The following is a 17,229-nucleotide window of genomic DNA, read 5'->3' as shown; positions in this document are numbered from 1 at the left end:
ATAAAAATTAAAAAAAAAAAAAACCTGAGATTTTTCCAAAATATTTTATATTTTTTTCTCTGGTTATAATTGACAATTTCTTGTTGTTTGAGATATACTATATATCATGGAACTTTTCATTTGCACAAACCGAAGAAATCTCGAGAATTATGGGTGAAGAAAAGTTCAAATAAAAGTTTAAAATGGATCTGTAGTCACTTGTATAAATTTATTATGGCAATTCACACGATAACCTAAGGAAACATTTCATGTGTTAACCGTGTAAACCAGATGTCGAAAACTATAAGCCCAACCCCCCTTGGTATTATATTACTGACACAGTAATTCTGATTTAGTCAACGACTCCGGTTCCTTAGATATAAACAAACTTGAATTAACAAAACAATCGTTAAGTTATGGCTGTTTTCTTCATATTGAATATTTATCTTAATGTTTGTTAAATGGGCGCTGTTTTCTTCATATTAAATATTTATCTTAATGTTCGTTAAGTGGGCGCTGTTTTAATGCCTAATGAATAGCTATCTTCACGCTCGTGAAATGGGCGCTGTTTTATTCATATCGAAATGCTATCTAATCGGTCGTGAAATGCGCGTTGTTTTATTCATAATGAATAATTATCTTAATGTTCGTTAAATGTTCGTGAAATTAATAATTATCTTAATGTTCGTTAAATGGGCGCTGTTTTAATAATATTGAAAAGCTATCTTAACGTTCGTGAAAAGGGCGCTGTTTTATCAATATTGAATATTTATCTTAATGTTCGTTAAATGGGCGCTGTTTTGATAATATTGAATAGCTATCTTTTTCTTCAACGTTCGTGAAAAGGGCGCTGTTTTATCAATATTGAATATTTATCTTAATGTTCGTTAAATGGGCGCTGTTTTGATAATATTGAATAGCTATCTTAACGTTCGTGAAAAGGGCGCTGTTTTATCAATATTGAATATTTATCTTAATGTTCGTTAAATGGGCGCTGTTTTGATAATATTGAATAGCTATCTTAACGTTCGTGAAAAGGGCGCTGTTTTATTAATATTGAATATTTATCTTAACGTTCGAGTATGGGCATTATTTTATTCATAATGAAAGATTATCTGAATGTTCGTTAAGTGAGCGCTGTTTTATCCATATTGAATAGCTATCTTAACCTTCGTGAAATTAGCATTATTAACTACCAAAGTTGTGATAGCTGTACAAGCCGAAGAAGTCAGTGGTCGTGAATTACAATGTTGTGTGTTTTGACATCATTTAGATAAGTTTCATATTTATTAAAAATATATATCGACATAGGCCTTTAAATGACAGCGTCCATTACACGTCCTATACAATCCTGCGAAACAAATGTAATTTATTTTTTCTAATATTCTAAATTATATACGAAAATCTAGAGACATTTTCAGTATCTGAAAATAAAAACAAAAGTGAAATGATTTCAGATTTGAAGAGAATGAATCATTGACAGCTGCAAGGAAACCCTACCTAGACAATACTTGTCATTGTCGGATGAATTTAACAGTAAAACATAAGCCCATTTCTATAAACCTGCCCAACAAAATGCCCAGACATTAAGAAATAGAGGCACTAAGATCTCTTAATGTGCTTTCCCCTGTCATTGTTAGAAATGATCCCTTAAACATCTGCCGAAAAACGTCTCTATCGCCTATATATGTCGGAGTTATCTATCCTAGCGCAATGAAAGGCGAACAAAATGTAGCCTCGCTGTTAACCAATACCTTGTTTTTTCCTACAATCATCAAACCTCGTTAATCGAGTGTCTTGGTCTCGATATATACAGAACAGATGTAACTAATTTATTTCCATACACGATTCTATGATCGAGGAAAATCAAACGATATTAAAGTGAATAACAGGTCATTGCCGTCCAGGTTTTAATTAAACAATTCGGATTTGGATCTGTTTGACGTGTAGGACTATTTTTTAGATAAAGGAATTTTTCAGACGATGTCCCGATCAGCGTTGCTGTTGTGTGCCTTTCTTGGTATACTGATGGGTGTTGCTGTTGCATACGAAGTTGAGTTCACTCCGGCTCTGAAGACCTTCATTCTAGATATGCATAATGAAATGAGAAAGAAACAACATGGCGCTAATATGAACGAATTGGTAGGTTTATATGTCTTTTTGTTTCATCATGTAAATACATATACACTAAATCATGATGGTATGACTGTGTAATTACATATATACATACAACACGATGGTATGACGATGTAATTACATATATACTTACAACACGATGGTATGACGATGTAATTACATATATACTTACAACACGATGGTATGACTATGTAATTACATATATACTTACAACACGATGGTATGACTATGTAATTACATATATACTTACAACACGATGGTATGACGATGTAATTACATATATACTTACAACACGATGGTATGACTCCGTAATTACACATACACTTACAGCTTCACGAGTATTAGCAGTCTTCTCTGCACATCGCCCTGGTGAAATTGGTGTCATATACGTGATGTATGCGGACGGCAAAAATATTGATGGCATAGGAAAAAGAATTTCTAAAAATCTATTGTGAATAAAACAATTTTTGACAATGAAATTATGGATGTTTCTGAACAATGTGTGAATTTTATTTCGTTTTCACTAAATATTATGGCCATGGAATGACTTTATACTGTTTACCTGTACAATATAAACTATGGTATGTAATTCATATGGTCATAAAATACCAGTAATTTTGCTTCACAAGCACAGTGCTAGACGTGTTTAAGTGTCATGAATAACTGTGAGTACTTGGAGTGTTGCGTTCTCATTTCATTATCGTAGTATTGCCAGCAAGATTCAACTGATGATCGTACACGCTCCAGCGGATCATTTACCTAATGGTTTCTGTTACCAAACAATTAATGTACTGTACACTTACAAATAGTAAGTTAAGGTTATTCCACGCTATTAGAAACGGTTCATCGTGGAAGCAGCTTCGTTATGTTAAAGGATTTAAAAGCTGTCAAGTGTAACTTCTCATTCACTTTGCTTTCAACTGGTAAACTGATAGGTTGGGGCATACTGCTTAAATCAGCATTCAATATATTTCCGTTCAGGTTTTCATTATCGTTCCACACTAACTTTTGTCATCCATCGATATCAACATTTCTTAACTTCTCTTTGATAATTGTCATTTTACACTACCGAAATTTATGCCATAATTATAGGAATTACACATTTTTTCAATAAATGTAATTGTCCAACTGGAATACTCCAAGTCAATTCAGTTATGGCGACAGGTCAATCCGCCGAGCAATACTTATAACTACCTGTCTTTATAATTGTCTTAGTTTGTAAACGGCTCAACAGTTGATTACCTGGGAGATTTCTACCTGTAAATTACATTATATACTTTACTTACCGTCACAGTTTAGAGTTTTTTTTTGTATCTGTCAGTAGGAATGGGACAACACACTAGCACAAGAGGCTCTTGACTGGATCTCGTCTTGTACGTTTGAGCACCAGATGAAGGGTCGAGGTGAGAACCTGGCTTTCAACACTGACGAAGCGAGTAACGAGGAGCTCATTACAAAATCCATGGATGATTGGTACAGCGAGATTCAGTACTTCAAATATGGCAACAAGTCCTGCTCGCAAGATTGCCACTTCTCGCAGGTAGGGTCTAACATTTCCAGCTCACGTGACTACCACTTCGCGCAGGTAGGGTCTAACATTTCCAGCTCACATGACTGCCACTTCGCGCAGGTAGGGTCTAACATTTCCAGCTCACGTGACTGCCACTTCGCGCAGGTAGGGTCTAACATTTCCAGCTCACGTGACTGCCACTTTGCGGATTTAGGGTGTAACATTTCCAGCTCACATGACTGCCACTTCGCGCAGGTAGGGTCTAACATTTCCAGCTCCCGTGACTGCCACTTCGCGCAGGTAGGGTCTAACATTTCCAGCTCACGTGACTGCCACTTCGCGCAGGTAGGGTCTAACATTTCCAGCTCCCGTGACTGCCACTTCGCGCAGGTAGGGTCTAACATTTCCAGCTCACGTGACTGCCACTTCGCGCAGGTAGGGTCTAACATTTCCAGCTCACGTGACTGCCACTTCGCGCAGGTAGGGTCTAACATTTCCAGCTCACGTGACTGCCACTTCGCGCAGGTAGGGTCTAACATTTCCAGCTCACGTGAATGTCACTTCTCATAGATGTATCATAAATTTGCATTTCACTGAGTATGCCCGTTTCAATGAGCAACTGACAAACTCGCAACACAGGATTTCGAGAGATATGATATGAAATTGGACGCGTTTGATTCTCGTTAGTATGCCTGGTGGTTCCATGGTTACTTACCTCGGTTTTACTTGAACGTGATATTACTTAACTGAACCGAATAAAATTTGCACGGCGGGTGTCATTGATGTAGCAGAAGACGATTATTCTTCCGAAACACATGGTATTGTTCTCTTAATACTTTTCTGAGGTACTATTTTAGATCATTTTTTGCTCTAGTGTTATTGAATTTGAGTTTGGATTATGATTATGTTGTCATGTTGGTATTTTCTTTATTGTTTTGATATACCAGTGTAATAATGTTGGTAGCTGTTAAGTAAATGATCTAAAATAATTGTATATATAAGTACTTTACGATATACGTATGAATTGTTGTTTTTAGCTTGTGTGGGCCGAGACAAATAAAGTGGGATGTGCCATGGTTCGTTGTCCTACATTCCATGTCCCTTGGGATCCCAACACTGCCATCCCTAACGCCTGGTACATCGGCTGCTTTTACGATCCAAAGTAAGACAGTTACTTTTATGTCTCCTTTTTTGTTCGTTCCTGTTATTTCGATTTAACACGCTTTGTTTATAACCAGAATTTATAGTCATAAGTTTATCATTAGTGAATCGATGCTGGAACTTGTGCAAGTCTACAAAAAATCGTAGTTTATCATTGCAAAGCTATATCAGTTGAAAATTACATGATTTCAACAAGTCCTAAAATTACCTCTCAATTCTTCACTATTTTCACTGACAAGTCCTAGAAGGACGAAACAGCTGTATGATGCTGTCAAAATCATTCTCTGGCTCCAATGTATCTAATTCTAAATATATTTGTATTAAAAGGTGCTAGTCACTTGCGTGCCTTTTGTGCAATTCCCATGATTATTTCAGATAACTGCTACGTTTTCAGATGAAAGTTATATTCGATTTGGTGCAGGAATTAACACACACAATTCGAGGTAGTTACAAAATAGACAATTGAGGTGACCGTCAATATATTTCACTTAAACGTTCGTAAAATGTATTTACTTAAAATGTTCACGTGTTATCTTTTATATTAATAATACCCAGATACGTGCTATTTTTTTTAAAATTGTAATTTAAATGTTAGTTTATGATACACTTTGTTTAACTTAGTTCTTCAGGCGTTCTTTCAATTAGTTCTATCGGTATATTTCCAGAGGAAACGATTACGGTGTTTTCCCCTGGTTGAAAGGACCACCTTGTGCTCATTGTTTGAAGGGACAAACTTGCTCACTTAACCGTCTATGTCACGGTAAGTCTTCTGGAAACTAACAAAAAAAATCTGCAATCTTCGTCGAAGTATTTCGTTATTCTTTTCTACTATTACCAAAATGTATTCAAACTTTAAATCCAACGGTCACCCTAACGATATGTACTATAGACTCTCTTGCTCCGAAATAACGAGATAAACTATTTAGCGGTTATGGAAAACGACATATGACATATATCATTTTATATCCTTCAGGAGAAGGCATCATCCCGTGTGTGAACATTGAGTCCAAAGATCACTGTAGTTTCTGGTATGAAGAAGGGGAATGTGACAGTAATCCAGGATTCATGCACAAGTACTGCAGAAAGGGTTGCAAACTTTGTACTCGTAAGTCTTACTCAAAATGTCAAAGAAAACTGCATAAAAAATATTTAAGCTGAAAAATGCTGAACTCCTGTTTCTTGAATGTTTCCATTCCCGAAAAATTAGTGAAACATTTGTCCTTACCGAAATTTGATTTTTTTAATTCGAGCTCGTTGCGTTTGTTTAATACCACCTAAACAATTGATTGAACAGAGTTGGATGACGTGATTGTTCTATTTTTACAGCGGCACCCGGGGAAGAAGAAGAAGAAAATGGTAAGTAAAGAGATTTGAGATCAATACAAAGGTACAGACGTATATGTTGTTTTTATTAATTGACACGAATTGAGTTCTTAATCATACATATTAAAGATCCCTTATCAATTAAATCCTAAAGATAACCGATATTCTGGTTTCCTGTTGATGTTATTCATTTCGGCAAAATCAGCGTGTTGTATTTACATAATCTAATACGTTAGATTTCTCCTGGTGATTATTGCAAACACATCAATGGGTATATTGCTAAAAGTAATGTTGGAATTTGCCATTGTACCTTACAGAACCGTGTGAAGATATGTCCAAGTATGCTCAAATGCGCCACAATGGTCAGCTCGCGTGCGAAATCTGGCGACAAAATAAACAGTGCGAAACCAACCCATTCCTGAAAACAGCGTGCAAAAAAACATGTGGATTCTGCTGAGTACAAGTTAGCGCGTGACAACTTTCTATTTTAAATTTTTGAACGTGTGGATTCTGCTTAGTACATTATACAAGTCAGCACGTGTCAGCATTCTATTCTTGAACGTGTGGATTCTGCTAAATAGAGCAAGCTCTGGCTGCAACATTCTTTAATATAGACGCTTGAAATATTTATGCAAGAGTTGGCCCATGATACTTTTCTAATAAAGACCAAGGGCATCGTTCTATAGGTGACATCTATTGTTTACATACAATTGTAGGCACAAAATGGAATTAAAGAACGAATTGAAGAATGGTCAATCTTTTTTTATTTACATAAGAGAGACACATATTAGGTCACATATGTTAAGTGCATTTGAAAAGATAACAAGTGTCAAAAACCATGACGAAAATTGAAAAATAATTAATAAGAAATTAATTGGATACTTCATCAACAATGATATCAATAAGTATTAATAAAAGAACGATGATGAATTAATGGACGAAAGAATTTGTAAAAGATAATAAAGATGACAATTACTAATTTATAAAGACATATATTGAGATGACAACTATAAAAACACCGCTTACACTTTGCGGTGTGTCTTAATGGTATATCATCTAGTCACCCAAAGATAAACATCCCGAGTTGCAACACAGTTAATGTACATAATCATACAAGTTAACATACAATTTGCTCACCACAAGCTGTACAAAAAACATTTTCTTTATCTCAATAAACATACACGTACAAACTTAGCTGACATACCTAATCAGTAATATTACCTATGGACATATTTTGCTTAAAACATAGGGCATAAACATATTTGTAATTCAACACATAAAAAAAAAATCTGTGGCACGGATTCAAACATAATATTTTTGAGTTCCCATTAAGTTATACGGGAGATTTATAATATTCATCATATAGAAAATGGAATATATCACAAATGTTCCCATATGCATATTGTAATACTGTTCGTCAGTACAAACGATTTTAAATGCTTTTGATAAACATCAGGACATTGGTTACTGTGAGAAGGCGAAACCCTACACACAAAGAACACAGAACATTTTATATAGAATAAGATATACATATGTATATTGTATTTGTTATCTTATGTATAAAGGATATTTCATGAATTTTCATTTCATAATTTTTTAATGACACGATTGTTAGTACACAGGTAGAAGCCCTCACAGGTTGTTAAGTAGATATGTGAAAGACGTAAACAATCGAAGACAGCCGAATTGTTGCACCATTTTCGATTCATTACATAACGTCAGTGCCGATATTTTGGTATATAAATCGATTTTCTGACTGGCACAGTCAGGTCATGTAACATTAGTGACATACATTTGTATATAAAAAGATATCATATGGTAGTTTTCAATAAATAATACACGGATTATATCATCAAACACATGAACAGCATCAAATCATTGTGGAATATGGTCGAGACTAATGATCCATTCCCGTCAGGCTGACACCTACATTTGAGCAATACATGTAAGACTTAAATCGTAAAAATAATTATATAAATAAAAGGACAAGAGTGTGCCTGCACACATTGTATATAAAAATACATAAATTATACGAGATTGAAAATGACTAGAATAGGTTAAGTTATACAACGTCTTGTTTATATTCTTGAGACAGACAGGCGAGAGGAATCACTCACTCACGGTCCCAAACAGGCTGATGGCATCTCGATGTAATCTAAAAGATAGAAGACATGAACAGCGTGAGAAACGAATGTAATGATAAATAAATGTTACAGTAAAGTAAATTCAAATTTTATATCTATTGGTTTGAAATAATAGACAATATAAAAAAAACTTTGGAGACATTTAAGACTATTATAAAAAATATCCTACAGGAGGAGGATGAGAGGGTTGGCGAAAACGAGGTTCGAATACTCTTACCTGACATCAAAATATTGTGATGTCAACAGCGTGTGTTCTCCGTCGTGATTTATATAATGTTTACGTGTTGATCCTTGGGAACTTTGTAGACGGACCTCAAATCCAGTTCCCTCTAATGTCTTCACAAAATCATACCCAAACTGTAAAAATAAATGTTGATTAAATGAATACCAATCGCTGTCATGATGACAAGTGTATTATCACAAAAGACATTGTTTTCATCGAATGGTTAATAACGAGTCACTCTTTCTGTGTTGTCATACTATTAACTGTTATTTTTTTTGTTTTAGAAGAAATTTTACGGTAGACAAATGACCTGTCGTTAGAACTCTGACATTTGTGGTTGAGACAACGCCTAACATAGCAAGAGTCATGGAGACGGAAAACCCGTCACCAACCACAAGATAAATGACGTTTCTGAGGTAGGAAACTTCTAATCGTACTTCAGTGAATACTTACACAACCAGATTGCCGGCTGTTGACTTTGAGCAAGTGTCTGAGGTGCTCTACAAAGCTGCATTTCTTGACAGCGTGTAGAGCTAAAGAGGTGTCCCCAAATGTTGGGGTCATCCTCCGTGGGCCGTTAACAAGTGTTGGTACCCACATATCCAAACTATACATTGGACCGGACAGACGGCCTAGACCGAAAATAAAAAGTAAAATGTATTTCAAAATATGTATATATATTTATAAATGTTGTATTATCTCATTATTTTATTTCAGAAAAAAATATATTTGCTTTTAAAATAAAAACAGAAACGTGTAAAAATGTTTTCATCATCATCAGCGAGTCCTACTCGCGTTCAAGAACAGAAGTTTGGATTTGTGTTTGAGCCATGATTGAATTAGCCGAGATAGGTATAGGTACACTGACTGGAATTTCGAAAACGAAGTTTTCTCTACATATCGTTAAATCTAACATCAGACGGATGTAAGAATGCTACTCACAGTTTTTCTCCATCATGTCCTTTATTGGTAGAGTTGTTTGTTCTTGTTGTTTGGTAACTTCTAGATCGACAGTTCGTCTTTGGAAGAACGCCTTGAGGGGAGCTACTGGTGATATAAAGATGAGGAAACTAGTTCGGGGAATATACAGTGACAAATGTCTATCTACACTTCACAGCTACAGTGAATTTTGACATTTAGAATTGTTTTAATTGATCAACTTTACTGTGTAATAGGAATCCACTTACCAGAGTGTCTTGTTGGGCCCAGCCATCTCATCTTCTCACAGTCCTTCACCATCTCGCCACACAACCCAAACCCAAGAACAAGTCCGGCGAACATTTTCAATTTGTTGTTCTCGTATAGACCAGCAACATTGGATCGCGATGTTTTGCCTGAAACCATCAATCAAATATATTTGTCACTTGCATGACATAACTATAAAAAAAAATACGAATGCTTTGAAATGGAGATATCCTGTTACAGTTCTTAAAAGTGTTATGAATTTGATACATTACTTACCTTTAATAATATGTAAAACAGCTGTTTCAATATCTCTGTTGCCATGGAGAAACTCCACCAGTACATTTCCGGTTCCTGCAGGAATGATACCGACAGGTATGTTGCTTACTGGAGATGTGGGCGTATCCAATTCTATGTCACTGTTTGGATGTTCTTTTCGAAGGAGGGCGTTCACACATTCACTGTACAACCCGTCACCTCCAACTGTTACTATCCTACATAACATATTAGAACCAAATATTTAGTGGGTAAATATTTTTATATATCTGCATGCCTTACATGTGTCTATTTTATACTAATTCTTAAACCAATATAATGTTTGTTATATATCAAAGATAATTTACTATTGGTAAATGGTAATGCAAACATACCCGTCTATTGATGTGAGGTCGTATTTCTCCAATACAGATGAAACATGGTGACGTCGTTTAGTGACTGAAAAAGCAGATATACCAGATATAAAATTTTGTTAATCACCCTATAATGCTAAACAGGTATGTCAGAGGACATTTTAAACATTTATCAGTAACATTAATAATCACAGACACGTCTAATGTTGTGACTCAGGATCGAATGACAAGTATAAAATAGATTGGAGTAACTGAGATGTACAGATATCAGCCATTCCATATCATGTTAATATTTTCTAGCCTTGAATATCACTGAATTATGAATGAAGTACTTCATTTACCTATAACATCCACTCCAATACCGCAAATTCGAAATAGTGGTGACATCTGCTTCCGGTAGACAGTCGTGCCCCTCTTCCTTCCGCTTATGGGATTGATGAACACCAGGAGGCGCCTCGGTTTCGATGAATCTATTCCAATAACAGCAACGTTTTTGAAGATTATGAAGTAACAGAAAAATTCAGCATTCTGACCAATGTTTTCATTTGATAACGATCTATGTCGATAGCTTTACAATAACAGCAAGTGGATAGTTGCGCCCAATCTCAAGACTACAATCGACATCTGTAAACAGATGTAACAGTGTATCTACCGCTCGGAACACCGTTATTCAGCTTGTCTGATGACACAGTCTATTGAGCAATCGCTGATAACTTGTAATGAGTACGCTATTATTTTCTATTGAATGTAATTATACAAATAATGAAACGTGAATATCTTCCTTGTAGAATTATATAGTAATAAAACAATGATCTGTGTAAATATCTTCTATGAATATTTATAGATATTTCTTTACATGACTGGACCAAAGTAATAGGGTATTTATGATATAAATTAGGAACAACAAGATCAAATGTACATAGATTTACGGGATAGTTAAACATGTAAATTTTATACTACAGACGACAAAAATGATAAATAATGTGGATTTTTCCCTTCTGTTTTTCTTTTCCTTTTTGCGTTGTTTTAGATTTACATAAATTACTTATTCATACATAAATATATATAAATCATTTTAACAATCGTTTATAGTGTACATGATTCAAACCATTGTTTTAAGGATAAATACACTTATTGATTCATAAAAGCTATTCTACCACTTATACCACATGTAAATACTTCTGAAATTCGATCGAGTATTTGGTTTCAGATGTTGCAGCATTTTACGTACCGTTGATAAAGCGGTTGATTTTCGTAAGGAAGTGTAAAGCATCAGAAGGGCACATTGATAATACAACAGAGTTCATCTTCATCACTCTGAGCGGGAAGTGTTCTATGAAGAACAATCTATACGCCATGAAACTACTGTCTGTGACGTCACTACCTGTTTTGACTGGATGCGCAGCTAGTAGGTCATCTGTACATATTGAGTTTACTGAAATATGAAAAGAAAATACTGTGGATTCATTTTATTTCGTGGGGGTCCAATTTTCGTTGTTTTCGTGGATGAGCAAATCCACGAATTTAAAAACACAACGAAATATGAACTACTTACTAAAGTAATTTTGAAATTTGACCAAGTAATCTTTGCCGACACCGGAAACGTCCACCGGTAATGACAGAAGCCCCGTAATTAGTCGGGAGTCGGGTAGTCTGAGGCTCGACATGGATACGCTAAATTGGTGTCAAAGATATATAATTATATATTATTAAACATAACAAAGGGTAAGTACCCATTGTGATGCTAAGTATGATGGGATCGCAGTCGTTAGCGACACTGTGGACACTAGGCTTGATCGGACCATCCTGTCGACTGAAGATTGGATCCGTATTTCTATCCGACTACAGGTTCACAATAATTATTAATAATGCAGATCTTGTTTACACACCTGTTTACACACATGGTCCCATCGATACGCGTGGTGTTTTCATATGACTGCGGTACACCGACTGATCAGCACACAATGCTTATCCACTGAAAACAATTGTTTCTGATAATTACCGATTGATTACACGCCAGGATATATACTGATTTGTGGTTTGATATTATTGCGAGACTGTTGTAAACAGCGTTATAAAAACACAGGACGCCATCTTGAAAAAAAAAACGTTCTTTTATTCTTGTCATTAGTGTTAATTCCTGTGAACATAGCCTTAATACAAACAGAAAAAAATTCGACTGGAAGCAAAAAGAGAAAATTCTAACGTTTTTATTTTTTTCCCACAGAATCAAAAATCCACGAATTTATGAGTCCACGAAACTGTCTAATTTGTAGAAACAACGAAAATTGAACCCAACGAAAATAAATGAATCCTCAGTATTATATTATTTTAGTCAATGAAATAGTTTATTATTTCTTTTTAAGGAAACGATATCGCTAATCACCATAAAGATATCAATCATTTTCTTACAGAATTACAGAAAAAAAAAGATAGCACAATACAGCAGAGAAACATATAGACAGGCATTTATAAATTATATGTACATCGTTCATGAGGCGTCAGGAATCCTAACACTTGATACCTGGAACTTAGATCCGAAGAAATATGATAATAAAATGCTATTTCAACCAATTGTACATATACAAATCTAAATATTTTAATCTGAATTTAATTGAAACACATATCCTTAATGCTTGTATTGATTAGTAGTTATGGTGGTGAAGTACATTTTGAAACATGATCTATAAATAAACAAGATCTATGTGTTGACATTATCTGAACCTTAAAGTTTATCGATCGATTTGAATTGATAGCTGCACTTTCAGTTCTTAAACGTTATCAAGGTCATTAAGCGATCACCTGTATAAACATACCGTAAATAGGCCACCTGATTTATATAAATATTGTAATATGATATAGACCTTCAGTAGGAGATAACTACCTTGTAATATTTATTGATCTAAACTATTGATAAAAACGAGTATAAAATCAAAGACATTTTAGATAGAAATTTTTCAAAATTTAGTCTTGGGGGTGTCTATATCGATGGTATTCAGACAGGTGTCTATATTGATTGTATATAGGCAGGTGTCTATATAGGTGGTAAGTTGACATATGTCTATAATTATTGTATATCGGCAGGTGTCTATATAGGTGGTAAGTTGACATATGTCTATAATTATTGTATATCGGCAGGTGTCTATATAGGCGGTGTGTTGACAGGTGTCTATATTGATTGTATATAGGCAGGTGTCTATGTAGGTGGTAAGTTGACATGTGTCTATAATTATTGTATATAGGCAGGTGTCTATATAGGCGGTGTGTTGACAGGTGTCTATATTGATTGTATATAGGCAGGTGTCTATGTAGGTGGTAAGTTGACATGTGTCTATAATTATTGTATATAGGCAGGTGTCTATATAGGCGGTGTGTTGACAGGTGTCTATATTGATGGTATACAGACATGTGTCTATATAGGTGGTAAGTTGACATGTGTCTATAATTATTGTATATAGGCATGTGTCTATATAGGCGGTATGTTGACAGGTGTCTATATTGATGGTATACAGACAGGTGTCTTTATTGATAGTATGTATATAGACAGGTGTCTATGTTGGTGGTATACAGACAGATTTCTATATCATTGGTATATGATTATATGTACAGTTGTCTATAATGTTGATATATGTACAAGGGTCCATTTGCCTATGTGTCTTGGAATAGGACAAGAAAAGAAACCTTGTCTCTACAGGAATAACAACTGCATGTCTCTAAATGACAAAAGAATCGACCTTGCTTCCTGAAAGGAATACAACAGGTGAGAAAGCGCCTTAAATTCTATCAAAACGAAAGATCTAACAGAATATATACATCGCTAGCGGCGTTCTCTGCTGATACCTATAATTAGCCAATATATGGTAAAAGATTTTACTGAAGAAATATCTGATTACATAAGGCTTTGTGTATGTGTATATGAAGGTTCAGAGATCCAAGCGTGGATATTTCATGAAGGCGAACACCGAAAATTATTTTAATATAGATATGTAAACAAGTATGTTTATGTGTGTTCAATATCAAATACATTCTCAAATATTTCCCTTCCTTGCAAAAATCCTGTTTGATTTTTTGTGAATGACCCGATGTGTACATATCATAAAAGTTATCAACATCAACATGGTTATAATGTCAAGTCGGTACGTTTGGTGTCATAAAAAAACTTATTGGTGTGCTTGCTCGAAAATACTTACATTTACTTTTCAAATTAAGTTAACAAAACGTAAACAAATTCCTCAACACCAATGGGAATAAAATTACTATAGTTTAAACTCAAAACTGACCCTTTGTAACATTTTCTAATATAACAACAGTCTTCATTTTCGTGTGAAATCGATCCGAATATTTTTTTAGATACTCATCCTACAATGGATATTGATATGACTAAAGTAATAAATGAATTGATAATTATTATTAATATACTAGAACACTAGAGGTAGACAAAAATACATGGATATCTTACCTTTGGAATTATTAGTCTGTATAGTCCAAGTTAGAACATCTTCTGTCAGTGTTACAGCCACGGGAACAGATTTCTGTCCGACTTTAGTTGACAAATGCATCTGAAACGTGCTTTTATCCATATCACTTTTCAAAGTGTTCACTTCACATTAAAGTTAATTTTCTTTCACCTGATGATTTTAACACTGTATTTACCAGTCCACGGGTCTTTATAAAGTTGCTGCACCAAACACTTTGTTCTTCTATAGCTCTTATTAAGTTAACTAACTAATTAAGTTAACTGTATTAAGCAGTCCACTGTTCTTTATAAAGTTGTTGCACCAAACACTATGCTCTTCTGTAGTTCTTATTAAGTAAACTATTGCCTAACACGATAGCATGTTAACAATTCACCCTGTCCTATTGCTGTCTGTATGATACCTACACCCGTCTCTCTTTATATATACACAGACTCGCGAGCAGTTCCTGTTTCCCACATACCTCCAGGTGATATCACCAGGTATCTGAGTTCAGTATCGGGTACAAGTACTGAGCATGCTTAACTGTCATCATGTCTATTGTGGTAATTGGTTATGTTAAATATTAGGAAATAATAGTGTCCGGTCGATTGACCAAAAGCATGTATTGTTCCACAATAAGATAACATTATCTTTTATAGCAGAGACAGGATAGCCGTCCCGACTCTTAATGTTGAGATAACCGAAAGTTAGTTTACAAAGGTTCAAGTAAATGTGATGCAATATAATGTTTTGACCTTCTACATTACAGGGATAAACCCCAAACTATGAAACAAAGCAACATATAAGAAATTACATGTATTGACAATAGTAGCAAACACTATTTCCAGCTCCCTCTGACGTCTGTGAACTCTTCTATAAATGTTTGGTTTATAGGTATGATGCAGTTTTAAGCGTTATAGTGATATATTGATATATACCCATCTAAAACACGCTATTTATAAAGGTGTCTTTTGTTTGAGGTAGGCGAGTGGCCCTCGCAATTGTCTCTATGCAGTATCAGTGTTCTATCTGCAAACACTTAAATACCAAATGATGTTAATAGGTCTATTTGTAGTTAGATTTGCCCTTTAAAATGAGTTATGTTCATATCAACAGCGTGGTCCTTATCCAAGAAGGAGAATGATTGTTTTCTTCGTATTTTGGAATAAATTTTTTATTTAATATTTTTTCCTTTTATTATAATTAACTTATGCTAATATTAGAAACTATGATTTAAATTACTACGAATGATAGAAAACATTTTCTAAATTTTGTGTCTTAAATATTCAAATTAATTGGTCAAAAACCTTTATAATAAATAACTGTTTGATTAATTTTATACTTACATATGTTTGTTATGAACATTCTAAAATCAAAGTTTTGATGTACGCTTTAAAATTATTGAAATGGGCACACAAGATGTTAAACAATGAAAACAAGAAAACTTATGTATGTGAGTATTTTTCAATACTGAAAAGTCTCAAAAGAAAACAAGGCGGCGAAAACGTTTAATTTTTACTTCTATAATTGTTCTTTGATTTGAATGCTGGCATTTGATAGAGACACCAATGCATTTGACGCTTAAGGTGTTTATAAATAGTGATCTCCTTGTGGAAAATTCTATTTCTTTGTGCGAAATGAAGCTGAACATGCTTAATGCTGGTTGTTTTGCCTGTTGGTGCCGTTGTTATTTACCTTGTTCTCATTTGAGAACGTGACATAATATTACTTGAACAAGATTTACATAGCGGGCGTTGTCGATAAAAAAAATAGACGCTAACTCTTCTGTAGCACCTGGTCGTATTTTCCATGTACGTTTTAGGAGTCCCCATGTTAATCTTCCTTTTGTTCATAAATTGCCCTAGCTTTATTGAATTTGAGTTTTGATCATAATGATGCTGACATATTGAAACGTTCTTCTTGTTTTTATTTCTACAACAAACTCTGAGGTTAATTTTATGAAATTTCATTTTAAACAATATTTTAAACAATAGGGTTTTGAAACAAAAGAATGATATCATATTGGAATACAATGTTATTTCATATTGTTATAAATGAACACAATCCTTAGTGTCAATCTGCCCAAATACGGAAATACATTGTCAGCTGCATTTGCATAGTTTGAACGAGTTGACTCGCAGCAGTGACCACAGTGTCATAGTTTTACACCCAGGTCTTGTAAAGGAACATGACATTAACGAACTTTAATGCCTTCACATACCTTAGGCAAAATAGAAACCTGTTGACAGCAACAAATTACGTCAGCAAATATGCTGAATAGCAAAACTATTAATCAAATTCCTTTCTATTGAAAAGGCGAATATTAATATAATTTTTTGGTATTTTGCATTTAATCTGATTTAAAAGTTCGTGTTTTTGTTGTTTTATGCCTTAAAAGGAATGGCTTTGTTACTTCAATGAATGAGTTGCCTTCGGTAGCTTGGCACCTCGGTTTATAGATGATATATGTTCTGGAATGCCGTCT

The 17,229-nt window shown here is 34.5% G+C and overlaps 2 protein-coding genes across 2 annotated transcripts; one reads left to right on the top strand and one right to left on the bottom strand.

The window, feature by feature from the left end:
* The first annotated feature begins 1,962 nt into the window (after positions 1-1,962).
* LOC132545650 (GLIPR1-like protein 1) lies at positions 1,963-6,566 on the top strand. The gene is made up of 7 exons (XM_060209348.1): positions 1,963-2,121; positions 3,440-3,655; positions 4,663-4,787; positions 5,452-5,546; positions 5,760-5,891; positions 6,113-6,142; positions 6,427-6,566. The coding sequence occupies exons 1-7, from the start codon at positions 1,963-1,965 to the stop codon at positions 6,564-6,566; spliced, it is 897 nt and encodes a 298-aa protein (XP_060065331.1).
* A 1,652-nt stretch (positions 6,567-8,218) lies between these two features.
* Positions 8,219-14,867, bottom strand: LOC132545530 (ceramide kinase-like). Its single transcript, XM_060209214.1, has 10 exons — positions 14,747-14,867; positions 11,519-11,722; positions 10,629-10,757; positions 10,309-10,372; positions 9,938-10,152; positions 9,664-9,810; positions 9,419-9,523; positions 8,930-9,108; positions 8,471-8,610; positions 8,219-8,264 (listed from the first exon to the last, which is right to left on the bottom strand). The coding sequence occupies exons 1-10, from the start codon at positions 14,865-14,867 to the stop codon at positions 8,219-8,221; spliced, it is 1,350 nt and encodes a 449-aa protein (XP_060065197.1).
* Between the last annotated feature and the right edge of the window lie 2,362 nt (positions 14,868-17,229).

Source organism: Ylistrum balloti, unplaced genomic scaffold (assembly GCF_031769215.1).
Source record: "Ylistrum balloti isolate Yb309-2 unplaced genomic scaffold, AGI_CSIRO_Ybal_v1 Utg369850, whole genome shotgun sequence".
Taxonomy (NCBI): Eukaryota; Metazoa; Mollusca; class Bivalvia; order Pectinida; family Pectinidae; genus Ylistrum; species Ylistrum balloti.
The sequence above is the reverse complement of the archived record's forward strand: the minus strand, read 5'-3'. Positions and strand labels throughout refer to the sequence as shown.

Coding starts and splice junctions, on each gene's coding strand:
- LOC132545530 (XM_060209214.1), bottom strand. CDS start 14,867: ATGGATAAAAGCACGTTTCAGATGCATTTGTCAACTAAAGTCGGACAG. Junction 9,524..9,663: donor GGGCCCAACAAGACACTCTG/GTAAGTGGATTC, acceptor TTATATCACCAG/TAGCTCCCCTCAAGGCGTTC. Junction 8,265..8,470: donor TCACAATATTTTGATGTCAG/GTAAGAGTATTC, acceptor TCTATCTTTTAG/ATTACATCGAGATGCCATCA.
- LOC132545650 (XM_060209348.1), top strand. CDS start 1,963: ATGTCCCGATCAGCGTTGCTGTTGTGTGCCTTTCTTGGTATACTGATG. Junction 2,122..3,439: donor GCGCTAATATGAACGAATTG/GTAGGTTTATAT, acceptor ATCTGTCAGTAG/GAATGGGACAACACACTAGC. Junction 5,892..6,112: donor GGGTTGCAAACTTTGTACTC/GTAAGTCTTACT, acceptor CTATTTTTACAG/CGGCACCCGGGGAAGAAGAA.